The sequence below is a fragment of the Pseudophryne corroboree genome, chromosome 9, assembly GCF_028390025.1.
Source record: "Pseudophryne corroboree isolate aPseCor3 chromosome 9, aPseCor3.hap2, whole genome shotgun sequence".
NCBI classification, from domain to species: domain Eukaryota; kingdom Metazoa; phylum Chordata; class Amphibia; order Anura; family Myobatrachidae; genus Pseudophryne; species Pseudophryne corroboree.
In genome coordinates this window covers 474,466,280-474,483,271 of record NC_086452.1, presented here as the reverse complement: position 1 = coordinate 474,483,271, position 16,992 = coordinate 474,466,280, and the positions used below count along the sequence as shown (strand labels likewise).

Genomic DNA, 16,992 nt, shown 5'->3' with positions numbered 1-16,992 from the left:
GCATGGGTGCAGATCACACAGCCAGCACGCAGATGACACAGAGAGCACGCAGATCACACAGCGACAGATCACACAGCATGGGTGCAGATGACACAGCACGCAGATGACACAGAGAGCACGCAGATCACACAGCGACAGATCACACAGCATGGGTGCAGATCACACAGCCAGCACACAGCACGCAGATGACACAGAGAGCACGCAGATCACACAGCATGGGTGCAGATGACACAGCACGCAGATGACACAGAGAGCACGCAGATCACACAGCATGGGTGCAGATGACACAGCACGCAGATGACACAGAGAGCACGCAGATCACACAGCATGGGTGCAGATGACACAGCACGCAGATGACACAGAGAGCACGCAGATCACACAGCATGGGTGCAGATGACACAGCACACAGATGACACAGAGAGCACGCAGATCACACAGCAAACAAACATACAGGTGACACAGCAAACATACAGAACACAAGGGTTGATTCCAACTTGATTGTAGATGTGCTAGATTTAGCAGAGCTACGATCAGGAACACAGACATGCGGGGGGACGCCCAGCACAGGGCTAGCCCGCCCCGCATGTCAGTCCCTGCCCCGTCGCAGAAGTGCAAAGCATCGCTCAACGGCGATGCTTTTGCACTTCTACTCGTCGCTGGCCGGGTAGTAGCGGCTGCGTGTGACGTCACGCAGCCGCTGCGGCCCACCCCAATGCAGGCGTGGTCAGACCGCGCCCACAAAACGGCGGGCAAATGCCGCCATACCGCCCCCCCAGTGACTGCCTATCAATCAGGCAGAGGCGATTGCTAGGCAACAACAGCCGTCGGCTGTCAGCCACACGCCGGCGCAGTGCGGCACCGATGCATGCGCAGTTCTAACCTGATCGCTGCGAAGAACTGCAGCGAGCGATCAGGTCAGAATGACCCCCACAGTGCTGATACGGATACACGTATATTGTGTGAATTCAGCATTGGATGAGCACACACACTATGTACATATTCCCTCTGTCTTCTATTTCTCTAGAACCCAAATTTGTCAAAGTGTTTTGGATTCCGGAGAGTGAAAACCCAGACGATGATAAAATCTACTTCTTCTTTCGGGAGACGCCCGTTGAGGGTCTGGGAGGTGTCAAACAGTCCTACGCCCGGATAGGGCAGATATGCCGGGTAAATAAACACTGACATGAACAATATTTCTCCATGTGTGTCCTGGTACTCCGGCTATATCAGGCTAATCCGTTATCTTGTCTCTTACAGAATGACATGGGAGGACAGAGGAGCTTAGTGAATAAATGGACGACGTTCCTGAAGGCTCGCCTTGTGTGCAGGGTACCTGGCAATGAGGCAGGGGGCGACACCTCCTTCGACGAGCTCAGTAAGTATTTTACTTTGTAATCACTAACAATGGGCTTACTGGAGAGTACACAGGGAAATGCCCCACGCAGAGCTATGGCTGATCTGTGACCCTCCCATGCAGAGCTATGGCTGATCTGTGACCCTCCCATGCAGAGCTATGGCTGATCTGTGACCCTCCCATGCAGAGCTATGGCTGATCTGTGACCCTCCCACGCAGAGCTATGGCTGATCTGTGACCCTCCCACGCAGAGCTATGGCTGATCTGTGACCCTCCCACGCAGAGCTATGGCTGATCTGTGACCCTCCCACGCAGAGCTATGGCTGATCTGTGACCCTCCCACGCAGAGCTATGGCTGATCTGTGACCCTCCCACGCAGAGCTATGGCTGATCTGTGACCCTCCCACGCAGAGCTATGGCTGATCTGTGACCCTCCCACGCAGAGCTATGGCTGATCTGTGACCCTCCCACGCAGAGCTATGGCTGATCTGTGACCCTCCCACGCAGAGCTATGGCTGATCTGTGACCCTCCCACGCAGAGCTATGGCTGATCTGTGACCCCCCCCAATGCAGAGCTACGGCTGATCTGTGACCCCCCCACGCAGAGCTACGGCTGATCTGTGACCCTCCCACGCAGAGCTATGGCTGATCTGTGACCCTCCCACGCAGAGCTATGGCTGATCTGTGACCCTCCCACGCAGAGCTATGGCTGATCTGTGACCCTCCCACGCAGAGCTACGGCTGATCTGTGACCCTCCCACGCAGAGCTACGGCTGATCTGTGACCCCCCACGCAGAGCTACGGCTGATCTGTAACTCAACCATGCAGAGCTACGGCTGATCTGTAACCCCCCACGCAGAGCTACGACTGATCTGTAACCCAACCACGCAGAGCTACGGCTGATCTGTGACCCCCCCCCAATGCAGAGCTACGGCTGATCTGTGACCCCGCCCCCTTCAATGCAGAGATATGGCTGATCTGTGACCCTCCCACGTAGAGCTATGGCTGATCTGTGACCCTCCCACGCAGAGCTATGACTGATCTGTGACCCTCCCACGCAGCTATGACTGATCTGTGACCCTCCCCTGCACAGCTGTGACTGATCTGTAACCCCCCCAATGCAGAGCTATGGCTGATCTGAGCTATGGCTGATCTGTGACCCTCCCACGCAGAGCTATGACTGATCTGTGACCCTCCCACGCAGAGCTATGACTGATCTGTGACCCTCCCACGCAGAGCTATGACTGATCTGTGACCCTCCCACGCAGAGCTATGGCTGATCCCTACACTGGAACTAATGCTTATTACTGAATGATGTGTGTCTCTGCCCTAGGAGATGTATTTCTGCTGCACACCAAAGACAGGAGGAACCCGCTGATATATGCTCTATTCTCCACCTCCAGGTGAGACAGCTAAATACAGGCTTCTTCCCTACTGATAGAGACGGACAGACAGCTTCCTGGGTGTGAGAGACCGCTTGTGCTCTGGTCTCTCTCTTGCACGTGGTGGCTGGGGGGGGGGGGGGCTTATTATCGCTTCACAGTATACATCACGGTATAGGCTACAGTATCTAACCGCATCAACGCAACACGTGTACAGCCCCAATACTTATTTGGCCACCACACTCACAGGGTCACAATGACAGAGGCGACCAATGAACAAATGCTTAGGAGGGACCCGTAGGTAGTGGGGAATCCCCCAGCTGCCGCGAACAGATTTTTACTAGATTGCAGCTATAACGTCAGATTTTTTTTATCGCTGTGATAACTGGTGATAAAGAGTCTCTGTTACCGCTGCATCTTTATAAATAGGCCCCGCAATAAGATCCGGTAACGCTACAGGCGCCTGTAGGAATGGAAACAAGGATCTAGGTGAGAATGGGTTGCACTGGGAGGCAGAGACTGTACCGTATAAAGGGGGTAATTCTGAGTTGATCGCAGCAGCAAGTTTATTAGCAATTGGGCAAAACCATGTGCACTGCAGGGGGGGGCAGATGTAACATGTGCAGAGAGAGTTAGATTTGGGTGGGTTATTTTGTTTCTGTGCAGGGTAAATACTGGCTGCTTTATTTTTACACTGCAATTTAGATTTCAGTTTGAATACACCCCACCCAAATCTAACTCTCTCTGAAAACTTTGTGATGTGCTGGGAGAACATAGTAACATAGGCCCTCATTCCGAGTTGTTCGCTCGCAAGCGGATTTTAGCAGATTTGCTCATGCTAAGCCGCCGCCTACTGGGAGTGAATCTTATCATCTTAAAATTGCGAACGATGTATTCGCAATATTGCGATTACACCTCTCTTAGCAGTTTCTGAGTAGCTTCAGACTTACTCGGCATCTGCGATCAGTTCAGTGCTTGTCGTCCCTGGTTTGACGTCACAAACACACCCAGCGTTCGCCCAGACACTCCCCCGTTTCTCCGGCCACTCCTGCGTTTGTTCCGGAAACGGTAGCGTTTTTTTCCCACACGCCCATAAAACGGCCTGTTTCCGCCCAGTAACACCCATTTCCTGTCAATCACATTACGATCGCCAGAACGATGAAAAAGCCGTGAGTAAAATTCCTAAGTGCATAGCAAATTTACTTGGCGCAGTCGCAGTGCGGACATTGCGCATGCGCATTAAGCGGAAAATCGCTGCGATGCGAAGATTTTTACCGAGCGAACAACTCGGAATGACCCCCATAGTTCCTGAGAGTTTCAAAAAGTGAGAGATTTTTTTTTTAAAGTGGCAATCATTTACACAGCAAGATCAACCTGGTTTTGCAGTGTAAATGATTGCCACTTTAAAAAAAAAAGAAAAACCTTACCAAATCTCTCTTTCTGAAACTCTCGCTCTATTCCATTTGGCTCAATTTTTCCAACAAGTTCAACCTGTGACTGATCTCCTGCACTGTAATATTTTTAAGATTAATTTTAACTGTGGTGAATGTTTAGCCGTTATGTCAATTCCTTCTTTTATTATTATTTTATTACTATAATGCATGATTTACACCCCATAACCCTGTATATCCTTATCCGTTAGGAATTTATCTAGCCCCTTCTTAAAAGTAATGACCAAGGGGGTCATTCCGAGTTGATCGTAGCACAGCTACGATCATTCACACTGACATGCGGGGGGACGCCCAGCACAGGGCTAGTCTGCCCCGCATGTCAGTGCCGCCCCCCCCGCAGAAGTGCAAAGGTATCGCACAGCGGCGATGCCTTTGCACTTCAAGAGTAGTTCCCGACCAGTGCAGCTTTAGCGTGCTGGCCAGGACCTACTCATCGCTCCCCGGTCTGCAGCGGCTGCGTGTGATGTCACGCAGCCGCTGCGGCCCGCCCCCCGTTCAGTCCGGCCACGTCTGCTTTGGCTGAACCGCTCCCACGAAACGGCGGCCAAACGCCACCGTTCCGCCCCCTCCCACCTCTGCCTGTCAAGCAGGCAGAGGCGATCGCAGCCCTACTACGGCCTTCGCCCACCTGGCATGCGCCGGCGCACTACGGTGCCGGCGCAGTAGAGAGCCGTTTGCTTGGCTGCGACAAACAGCAGCGAGCAAACGGGTCAGAATGACCCCCCAAGTCCGCCATCACTACTCTCTCGGGCAGGGAATTCCAAGTACATATTGTCCTTACTGTGAAGAATCCTTTCCGTCTCTGTGTGCGTAATCTCTTCTCGTCTAACCTAAGCTGGTGTCCACGTGTCCTTTGTGATGATCTTATCAAAAACAAATCCCCCGCTATCTCTGTGTATTGACCCCTTGTAAATTTGTACATGTTAATCATGTCCCCTTTTAATCTCCTTTTTTTCCAGTGTAAACATGCCTAGCCTAGCAAGCCTTTCCACTTATTCTAGCGTCTCCATTCCCTTAATCAATTTGGTCACCTGTCTCTGAACCTTTTCTAGTTCCAGGATATCCTTTTAGTAGTATGGTGCCCATAGTTGTGCGCAGTATTCGAGATGTGGCCTCACTAGTGATTTGTATAATGGGAGTATAACACTCTCATCCTTGCATCAATTCCCCACTTTATGCATGCTAATACCGCGTTTGCCTTTTTTGCCGCATTACTACTTTGGGTACTACTGCTAAGTTTGTTATCTATGTGAACACCTAAGTCTTTTTCCAGTACAGAATCCCCTAGTTTTTCCCATTTAGTATGCCGTGCATGCAGTGGCGTAAGTTCGTCACAGTTGCCCGGAGGCAAGATAAATATTGGTGCCCCCCTATTTCCTATATTAAGATAAATATATGTATGTATGTATGTATGTATGTATGTATGTATGTATGTATGTGCGTGTGTGTATATATAAATGCGTGTGTGTATATAAATGTGTGATTTAAAATAAAAAGACAATTAAATGTATAAATACAGTATATAATTTTTTTTCAGAACACCACACACACACATATATATATATATACATATATATATATATATATATATATATATATATGTATATATATGTGTGTGTGTGGTGTTCTGAAAAAAAATTATATACTGTATTTATACATTTAATTGTCTTTTTATTTTAAATCACACATTTCTTAGCAGTAATACCCAGGGTTAGAACCCATGACCTGTTACACTAACAGCAGACACTTTACTGATGGAGCTATTTGCTCCTGTAGAGGAAGCATGAGAATTCTAACTATATGAAGTTACGTGTAATTATCAGAGAAGTATCTTCATATAGTTAGAAATTCTCATATTTCCTATACAGGAGCAAACAGCTTCATCAGTAAGGTGTCTGCTTCCAGTGTAATAGGTTGTGGTTTCTAATCCTGGGTATGACACTTGTAAAATGTGTATCTACAGCACAGGTACTCAAACTCGGTCCTCAGGACCCCACACAGTGCATGTTTTGCAGGTCTCCTCACAGAATCACAAGTGAAATAATTAGCTCCACCTGGGGACCTTTTTAAAATGTGTCAGTGAGTAATTAATACACATGTGCACTTGCTGGGTTACATGCACTGTGTGGGGTCCTGAGGACCGAGTTTGAGAACCACTGATCTACAGTATAATAAAGAAGGTGTGACTTGTAAGGTGCAGGGACCAGTGAGGAAGTCGGCCACTGAAAAGCCAGCGGCAGCTATCAATTAACTTAATTCAATGGTGTCACAGAATGGGAGAGGTGCCCCCTTCAGAGCAGGAGCCCGGCGGCAGATGACTCCGTTGCCTCCCAGAGTTCTGCCTCTGCGTGCATGTGTTTGTACCTTGTATTTGTGGTGCACTATAATGCAGTGTGTTTGGTACAACAGAATGCAGTGCATGTAGCAGATTACATACAAGTCACAGTGAAATGCTCTGCTTATGGAGGTTTGTTCTGTCCATCTCCCACAGTTCTGTGTTCCGTGGCTCTGCAATCTGTGTCTACACAATGAATGATGTCCGCAGAGCTTTTCTTGGACCCTTTGCTCACAAGGAAGGACCCAACTACCAGTGGGTGTCGTATCAGGGCAGAGTGCCGTATCCACGGCCCGGGATGGTACGTAACCACACTGAGATTGGTGGTTTGGGAATAGGTGGGAAGTGACACGGAGATGGAAAGTGGGATAAAAATAAACACAGGGGTGGAATGCTGGGAAGACGGAAAAGGGAATACTGAATATATTCCTTCTCTGCTCCCCTCTAGTGTCCAAGTAAAACATTTGGAAGTTTCGAATCCACCAAAAACTTTCCTGACGACGTGCTGCAGTTTGCACGGAATCACCCGCTCATGTTTAACCCTGTAACACCCGGCTCTGGCAGGCCCATTTTCCTGCGCAGCCACGGGGAAGTCATGTTTACAAAGCTGACCGTGGACAGGGTGACTGCCGCTGACGGCGAATACGACGTTATGTTCATCGGAACAGGTGAGTGTTACAGGTGTAACCTGTACTGCTTGTGGCCACACGGTCACTGATAGCTTAATGGTGACGTCCCATCATCTCTGACACCTTGATGTCCGACTGTCTTTTCCCAGATGTGGGTTCCGTGCTGAAAGTCATCTCCGTGCCCAAACAGAGCTGGGACCAGATGGAGGAACTGGTTTTGGAAGAGCTTCAAGTCTTCAAGGTAAGAGAAAGAGGGGGCAGGGAGAGCACTGACTTCTGCAGGTGTAATATCCAGCCAGCCAGTGCTCAATAATCACTGTAGACCCTATTTATTAATAATCCCAGTAGCATTCCTTACCGCCGCAATGTATAACATTACTATAGGGCTGTTTATCATGGTAACGATCGTAGATGACTGCAGCAATGAAAGTTTACGCTACCGGGTTCTGTTCCGGCACTGGTCCTGAGCACATACTTAGGTCGCGCATGTAAGCATTGAGAGATGTTCCTTATTGCACACTGATAGCTCCTTATATGGGAATCCCCACGCTACCGCCATCTGCAGATAGTGCAAGCCATCAGACTGATGAATGCCATAACCAGTGTCCCCATACATTGTGTGATATTGCCAGCTGAGATATCCCCATGCAGCTTGATAAATAGGCCACTAATAGCGAAGCCTGAATTATTCTCACGTGTGACCACATATGGCCAGTCTGAGGACCTCAAAGCTGATTAGGGTTTGACAATCACAGACCAATTTGTGGTTCATGTTCTTCGTAGTTCAACGCTAATTCAGAGTCAGAGAACAGTTCTACAAGCGCGTTGGACCTTGAGCGTCTCTGGTCACTAGTAAGATGATAGCAGCCCCCGTAGGGAGCATGTGTCAGGTACACCTTAGTAAACAGTATAATATTTATGTTCCTCATTCACCTTTTTCATCCACTCTTCATATTGCACTGTTACTCTCTATGCAGGACGAATCTCCCATCACCGGCATGCAGATATCATCTAAGCGAGTACGTAGAAGGATCCGTAATGTGTTTACACAACTTTTGGCAAATGCTCTCCCTCACTCAATCTCCCCACTTACTCACTCATCGCCTGCACTCTTCCCCTTACTCAGCGCCACTTGCACTCTTCCCCTTACTCAGAACTTGCACTCTTCCCCTTACTCAGCGCCTGCACTCTTCCCCTTACTCAGAACTTGCACTCTTCCCCTCACTCAGCGCCTGCACTCTTCCCCTTACTCAGAACTTGCACTCTTCCCCTTACTCAGAACTTGCACTCTTCCCCTTACTCAGAACTTGCACTCTTCCCCTTACTCAGCGCCTGCACTCTTCCCCTTACTCAGCACCCGCACTCTTCCCCTTACTCAGCGCCTGCACTCTTCCCCTTACTCAGCGCCTGCACTCTTCCACTTACTCACCACCTGCACTCTTCCACTTACTCACCACCTGCACTCTTCCCCTTACTCAGCGCCTGCACTCTTCCACTTACTCACCACCTGCACTCTTCCACTTACTCACCACCTGCACTCTTCCACTTACTCACCACCTGCACTCTCCCCTTACTCAGCGCCTGCACTCTTCCACTTACTCACCACCTGCACTCTTCCACTTACTCACCACCTGCACTCTTCCACTTACTCACCACCTGCACTCTTCCACTTACTCACCACCTGCACTCTTCCCCTTAATCAGCGCCTGCACTCTTCCACTTACTCACCACCTGCACTCTTCCACTTACTCACCACCTGCACTCTTCCACTTACTCACCACCTGCACTCTTCCACTTACTCACCACCTGCACTCTTCCACTTACTCAGCACCTGCACTCTTCCCCTTACTCAGAACTTGCACTCTTCCCCTTACTCAGCGCCTGCACTCTTCCCCTTACTCAGAACTTGCACTCTTCCCCTTACTCAGAACTTGCACTCTTCCCCTTACTCAGCGCCTGCACTCTTCCCCTTACTCAGCACCCGCACTCTTCCCCTTACTCAGCGCCTGCACTCTTCCCCTTACTCAGCGCCTGCACTCTTCCACTTACTCACCACCTGCACTCTTCCACTTACTCACCACCTGCACTCTTCCACTTACTCACCACCTGCACTCTTCCCCTTACTCAGCGCCTGCACTCTTCCACTTACTCACCACCTGCACTCTTCCATTTACTCAGCACCTGCACTCTTCCACTTACTCAGCACCTGCACTCTGCTCTCTCACACTGTGCCATCACTCTCCCCCCCTCACTCTGCACCCACACTCTTCTACTTACTCAGCACCCGCACTCTTCCACTTACTCAGCAACTGCACTCTTCCCCTTACTCAGCACCTGCACTCTTCCCCTTACTCAGCACCTGCACTCTTCCCCTTACTCAGCACCTGCACTCTTCCACTTACTCACCACCTGCACTCTTCCACTTACTCACCACCTGCACTCTTCCCCTTACTCAGCGCCTGCACTCTTCCACTTACTCACCACCTGCACTCTTCCATTTACTCAGCACCTGCACTCTTCCACTTACTCAGCACCTGCACTCTGCTCTCTCACACTGTGCCATCACTCTCCCCCCCTCACTCTGCACCCACACTCTTCTACTTACTCAGCACCCGCACTCTTCCACTTACTCAGCAACTGCACTCTTCCCCTTACTCAGCACCTGCACTCTTCCCCTTACTCAGCACCTGCACTCTTCCCCTTACTCAGCACCTGCACTCTTCCCCTTACTCGGCACTTGCACTCTTCCCATTACTCAGCACCTGCACTCTTCCACTTACTCAGCACCTGCACTCTTCCCCTCACTCAGCACCTGCACTCTTCCCCTTACTCAGCACCTGCACTCTTCCCATTACTCAGCACCTGCACTCTTCCACTTACTCAGCGCCTGCACTCTTCCACTTACTCAGCACCTGCACTCTTCCCCTCACTCAGCACTTGCACTCTTCCCATTACTCAGCACCTGCACTCTTCCACTTACTCAGCGCCTGCACTCTTCCACTTACTCAGCACCTGCACTCTTCCCCTCACTCAGCACCTGCACTCTGCTCTCTTGCACTGTGCCATTACTCTCCCCCCTCACTCTGCCCACACTCTTCCCCTTACTCAGCACTTGCACTCTTCCCCTTACTCAGCACCTGCACTCTTCCCCTTACTCAGCACCTGCACTCTTCCCCTTACTCACCACCTGCACTCTTCCCCTTACTCACCACCTGCACTCTTCCCCTCACTCAGCACCTGCACTCTGCTCTCTCGCACTGTGCCATTACTCTCCCCCCTCACTCCCACACTCTTCCCCTTACTCAGCACTTGCACTCTTCCCCTTACTCAGCGCCTGCACTCTTCCCCTTACTCAGCACCTGCACTCTGCTCTCTCACACTGTGCCATAACTCTCCCCCCTCACTCTGCGCCATCACTCTCCCCCCCTCACTCTGCCCACACTCTTCCCCTTACTCAGCACCTGCACGCTTCCCCCTTACTCAAAACCTGCACTCTTCTCCTTACTCTACCCCCTCACTCAGCATCTGCACTCTGCTCTCTTACAGTGTGCCCACACTCTGCCCCCTCACTGTGCCCACACTTTGCATGCTCTACCCCCTTCATTGTGTCCACACTATCCCTCCCCACTCTGCCTGCACATTACCCCTCTGTGCCCACACTCTCTCCCCTCACTGTGCCCACACTCTGCCCGCACTACCCCCCCCCCCACTCTGCAGGCATATTACCCCGTGTCCACACTCTCCCTCCTCACTCTGCCCGCCCAACCCTCTCACTCTGGGGCAAATTTACTAAGACGGGAGTTCAATTTAAGATGGGATGTTGCCTATAGCAACCAATCAGAATCTACCTCTCATTTATCTAGCACTTTCTAGAAGATAATACCTGTAATCTGATTGGTTGCTATGGGCAACATCCCATCTTAAATACTACTCCCATCTTAGTAAATTTACCCCTCTGTGTCCACACTATTCCCCCCACTCTGCCCGCACATTACTCCCTATGTGTCCACACTCTCCCTCCTCACTCTGCCCGCCCTACCCTCTCATTCTGTGTCCACACTATACCCCCCACATTATTTCCTATGTGTCCACGCTCTCCCTCCTCACTCTGCCCTGCACTACCCCCCTCACTCTGTGCCACACTATCCCCCCTCACTCTTTGCGCACTCTCTCTCCTCACTCTGTGCCACACTATCCCCCCACTCTCCCTTACTCTGTGCCACATTATCTCCACCTCACTCTGCCCGCACTCTCTCCCCTCACTTTGTGTTTGCACTCTCCCCTCACTTTGTGTTTGCACTCTCCCCCCCACACTGTGCCACATTATCTCCACCTTACTCTGCCCGCACTCTCCCCCCTTACTCTGCCCGCACTCTCCCCCCTTACTCTGCCCGCACTCTCCCCCCTCACTCTGTGCCACACTATCCCCCCCACTCTGCCCACTCTCCCCCTCACTCTGTGCCACATTATCTCCATCTTACTCTGCCCGCACTCTCCCCCCTTACTCTGCCCGCACTCTCCCCCCTCACTCTGTGCCACACTATCCCCCCCACTCTGCCCACACTCTCCCCCTCACTCTGCGCCACATTATCTCCACCTCACTCTGCCCGCACTCTCCCCCCTCACTTTATGTTTGTACTCTCCCCTCACTTTGTGTTTGCACTCTCCCCCCCACTCTGTGCCACATTATCTCCACCTTACTCTGCCCGCACTCTCCCCCCTTACTCTGCCCGCACTCTCCCCCCTTACTCTGCCCGCACTCTCCCCCCTCACTCTGTGCCACGCTATCCCCCCACTCTGCCCACTCTCCCCCTCACTCTGTGCCACATTATCTCCACCTTACTCTGCCCGCACTCTCCCCCCTTACTCTGCCCGCACTCTCCCCCCTCACTCTGTGCCACACTATCCCCCCCACTCTGCCCACACTCTCCCCCTCACTCTGTGCCACATTATCTCCACCTCACTCTGCCCGCACTCTCCCCCCTCACTTTGTGTTTGCACTCTCCCCAGCAACAACTGTATGTGAGTTCTGCGAGAGGCATTTCCCAGGTGCCCCTGCATCGCTGCGGTATCTATGGGAAGGCTTGTGCCGAATGCTGCTTAGCCAGGGACCCTTACTGTGCCTGGGACGGTGCCAGCTGTACACGGTACCTGCCCAACACCAAGAGGTGAGAGAAACAGCCAGTCTCCGCATCACTGCTTTATCAGGAATGGCCGATGATAACATTTGTATGAGACTATTTTGCTACCACTATACACCTATATCCTGCATGAACTGGCCATTCTCTGACAGTATGACACAGAGCCTGATGTAGGGGAGGACGCAATGCGATGTCTGGGCAGATTTTATTTAACTGCGCATGAGCCAGCCGCACTGCGTATGGTCGGCGATTGATTAGCGATGGTGGACGCAGTGAGGATTTATCCGCAAAGTGAATGGCAGGTAGTGACCGCTTGTGGGAGGTAACGGGGGCCAGCTGGCGTGTCGCAACCGTTCTAGGTACATCTCTCAGCCTGCTAATTCGTACGCAGCTGTAAAGGCTCCGACGGCTTACTTGCGACAGACATTCCGAGCAACCATAGTGCAAGCGGCGTCAGCGGGCATCTCTGTACAAATGCCAAGCCCAGGCATCAGCTTTCCATCCACCTAGCCATAAAAAGTAACAATAGGTATAAAGTATAAAATGTTTATTAAAAAGTATTTTAAACCCTCCAAAAAGAACAAAGCATTCGTGTAACGATGGCAGTGTTACCCACCAGCTTCCTTAGTTATGCCACTGCTTACACTATAGTGCCCACTGTCTCTTACCACCTTCCTCCTATCTCTCTCTCTTCCCCAGGAGGTCTCGTCGCCAGGATGTTAGGAATGGGGACCCCAACACATTATGTTCAGGGGGTGAGTGTTTGCCTTGTGTACCTTTGTACGGTCTGGAGTTGTGTATCTGTGTATTTGTATACAAGTAATGTGTGTGTATATATGTATAGACATGTAATGTGTAGAACAGCAGCTGTGGAAATCGACAGCTCCAGCTGCCAGAACAGTCACTGCCACTGACTGTTCATACATTGCTGGGCACATCGGCGCACTATCTTAAAGATTGCAGCGCCGATATTGGTAGATTAATACATTAGGAGAACCATACACTGCCGCACTTAACGTGTGCAGTTACCGTTTTCTCACATATCGCGGCATAATACATCTACCCCTCTGTGATGTAGCCTTCACCGTCCTGAATATCCCCCATTCCCCCTGCAGAGCAGCAGCGGCTCAGTGTACAGGAGAAGAGGCTGGTCGGCGTGGAGGGGAGCAGCGTTTTCCTGGAGTGCCTCCCCAAATCCCTGCGCGCCCAGGTCACATGGATTCATCAAAAGTCGCCTGAGTTACCCAGAAAAGAGGTAAAGGAGTCCCTTAAGAGACTGGAGGGTTACATTAGACTTCTAGTACATGCTGGGAGTTGTAGTTCCCCCACAGATTAATCTATCCACCTCATTTACCACTTCACGGTGGCTAAGTACTTCTGCACAGTATGTCAATCATTGGTATGAACAGCCGGGTACAAGATGCCTCTCTTATAGCGCCGCCTGACTTACGGGTCTTATGGTCTAAATCAAACAGTACAGGTTTTCTGGTTATCCATGCTTGAGCATAGATAGTTAAATCAACACGAGTGAGGTGCTAATTAAGTCACATGCGCTTTAGCAAGTATATCCTAAAAACCTGGACTGTTAGTGTACCTTGCGGACTGAGGTTGAGAAGCACTGGTCTAAATAACCCCACGTCCATAACGAATCTGCCCCTGAGTTTGGCAGCTTCCAGGTGCTAAACCTTGTGTTGTTCTCTCTCTAGGTGCAGTTTGATGAGCGAGTAATAAATACAGACCGCGGGATTCTCCTGCGCAGTGTAATGCGCCGGGACGCTGGGACGTTTCTCTGTCATGCATCAGAACATGGATTTACTCAGGTCTTACTTCATCTAAATCTAGAGGTCATCCCGTCCTCCAGAGCTGAGGAACCATTAGGACCCCAGCGTGTGCCGCAGATGAGATGGTACCAGGACTTTATGCGGCTTCTTCAGCAGCCGGGTTCCAAAGGAGAACAGATGTGTGAAGAGCTGTGGGCTCGGAAAGGCCGGAGCCACCACCCACCAGGCCCACACGGGGCTCCGCAACTTCCAGCCTCTAAGGGTCCTGGACGGCCACTGCCTCCACTTAGCATGAAGGCAAAGAAATGGAAGCACCTGGAGGATAAGATAAAAGTGAGGAGTCGCCGGACGCATGTGCATCAAAGGGCTGAGCGGGGACCTCGGAGTACCGCAAGCTAGGTACCTGGATTCACAAACATATGAACCTTTAAACTGTAGAAAGAGAAAGGGCTGGTAAGGTGGAAACTCTGGTGGGGGGTCTGTCCTCTTCCACGTGTTCCTTATTGAGGGCTCGTAGACTGTATCTCGGAGCAAGGTATAAATGTACAGAGCATTGCATGGTAACCCAATCTTCTACCAAAGAGTATTGCTTCATTAACTCCGGATAAAGATGCTGGACAAGACACGATCATGACACCACTTCTGTTCTTCCAGTTCCACGCTGTCTTTATGTATTTATAAACACTCCACATCATGAAGGGGCCTAAGGACCAGGGATTCTGCCTGATGACTGGTTACTTCTCTGCGGTAGACACATCCAAACACTATCCTGTCCGGATGCCAAATTTGGCCTTGGCAATGCTCTCCAATGACAAACTCATTCCAAGAGCACAAGTTCATGACTGAAACCATTTTCAACTGGGGAGAATCCCACAACGTAGGGGGTATGCAGTTCCTACACTACACATCTGCACAGTTCCGCATGTTAATGAGTTATTCGTTACGTAGATGAACACACACACATGTACGTTTCTCTGCACAGTTCTGCATGTTAATGAGTTATTCGTTACTTAGATGAACACACACACATATGTTTCTCTGCACAGTTCCGCATGTTAATGAGTTATTCGTTACTTAGATGAACACACACACACATGTACGTTTCTCTGCACAGTTCCGCATGTTAATTAGTTATTCGTTACGTAGATGAACACACACACATGTACGTTTCTCTGCACAGTTCCGCATGTTAATGAGTTATTCGTTACTTAGATGAACACACACACATATGTTTCTCTGCACAGTTCCGCATGTTAATGAGTTATTCGTTACGTAGATGAACACACACACATGTACGTTTCTCTGCACAGTTCTGCATGTTAATGAGTTATTCGTTACTTAGATGAACACACACACATATGTTTCTCTGCACAGTTCCGCATGTTAATGAGTTATTCGTTACTTAGATGAACACACACACACATGTACGTTTCTCTGCACAGTTCCGCATGTTAATTAGTTATTCGTTACGTAGATGAACACACACACATGTACGTTTCTCTGCACAGTTCCGCATGTTAATGAGTTATTCGTTACTTAGATGAACACACACACATATGTTTCTCTGCACAGTTCCGCATGTTAATGAGTTATTCGTTACTTAGATGAACACACACACACATGTACGTTTCTCTGCACAGTTCCGCATGTTAATTAGTTATTCGTTACGTAGATGAACACACACACATGTATGTTTCTCTGCACAGTTCCGCATGTTAATGAGTTATTCGTTACGTAGATGAACACACACACATGTACGTTTCTCTGCACAGTTCCGCATGTTAATGAGTTATTCATTACGTAGATGAACATACACACGTACGTTTCTCTGCACACAAGTGGTTCTTCTATGGTAATAAGTCTACATGCCTAGAAGTCAGTCAAAGCTGAAGTTGAGCCGCAAATTACTTAAAAGGAAGGCTGCCGCTATGTGCGCTGCTCCAGTTCTTAGCCTATCAATTCCCTCTAGTGACATCACGGCGGCACAAGCAGGGCGTACAGGCTGCATTCTGGTGCATCACACACACTGGCAGCCTTCAATGTCTATAGGAGACGTGTCCACAGAGGTGTACACACATTATAAGTCTCTATCGCCCCTTAGGAAGATACAGATAGTCCACGTTTCGATACACAAGAAGCTAATGTTCACCCAGAAAACACTCTGCGATAATCACTCCACCATATCTGAATCGCCCAATAGAAATGGTCTTGAATAGGCGGTGCCACACTCCTTGCCGAAGCTTCCATGTATATATCTCACGGTCCTCTACATTTCACCCCTGATATTCCCAGCACGTCTCCCCATGTCCAAGAGGTCAACGGAACTAACAAGACCCCCTTAACCAGGCTCCCACTAACCCCCACCCCAGGTATCGGCAGACAACATTTCTGTTAGTGTAAATAGCGTTAAAGTCTAAATTAATCCTTTCTGCTGCTACAGTTTGTGTGATCGGCTTGGTCTGGTCACTGCTATGGTCACGACGGTCCTGGACAACAGGTGGAAGTTGGAGATGGAAAATGACTTATTAAGTTAACACAATAAAATCAGTTATTTAAAGGGTGTACGTATTCTTCTGGGAATGTGGCAGTGATAGATACACATGGAAACGGCTCATTTATCAGCAGAAAACGAACTTAGGGCCGTGCAGTCTGCGGCTGGTGATGTCTATAGGTCTGTACCCCAGTAATGCAGATTTGGGGTCATCTCGGGTAGATAAATTATTAAAGGCTGATCCTCACTGAGTGGGAACGTTCAGACTGATTTACTGATACACTGAGAAGACGTGTGTGGGGTCTGAACTCATAGCTGAGCTGCTAGTAAATGATTTGTGTTAGAACATGGGGCGAATACTGTGAACCGAGGTCTGGAACCCGCTAAGTCCTCATCTGTGAGAATGAAGCTCTGGCTGCACTCTAAAG

The 16,992-nt window shown here is 49.9% G+C and overlaps 1 protein-coding gene across 2 annotated transcripts in view; it reads left to right on the top strand.

The window, feature by feature from the left end:
* Positions 1 to 16,630, top strand: part of LOC134958666 (semaphorin-3B-like) — an 87,877-nt gene extending 71,247 nt beyond the window's left edge. For both annotated transcript variants that reach the window (XM_063941402.1, XM_063941403.1), the window contains exons 9-19: positions 1,025 to 1,167; positions 1,258 to 1,375; positions 2,688 to 2,757; positions 6,679 to 6,823; positions 6,971 to 7,190; positions 7,301 to 7,392; positions 8,129 to 8,170; positions 12,162 to 12,319; positions 12,992 to 13,047; positions 13,408 to 13,547; positions 13,999 to 16,630. In XM_063941402.1, the coding sequence (XP_063797472.1) occupies positions 1,025 to 1,167; positions 1,258 to 1,375; positions 2,688 to 2,757; positions 6,679 to 6,823; positions 6,971 to 7,190; positions 7,301 to 7,392; positions 8,129 to 8,170; positions 12,162 to 12,319; positions 12,992 to 13,047; positions 13,408 to 13,547; positions 13,999 to 14,472 (1,658 nt within the window). In that variant the 3' untranslated portion in view covers positions 14,473 to 16,630. The remainder of the gene's footprint in view (positions 1 to 1,024; positions 1,168 to 1,257; positions 1,376 to 2,687; positions 2,758 to 6,678; positions 6,824 to 6,970; positions 7,191 to 7,300; positions 7,393 to 8,128; positions 8,171 to 12,161; positions 12,320 to 12,991; positions 13,048 to 13,407; positions 13,548 to 13,998) is intronic.
* Positions 16,631 to 16,992: the final 362 nt, after the last annotated feature.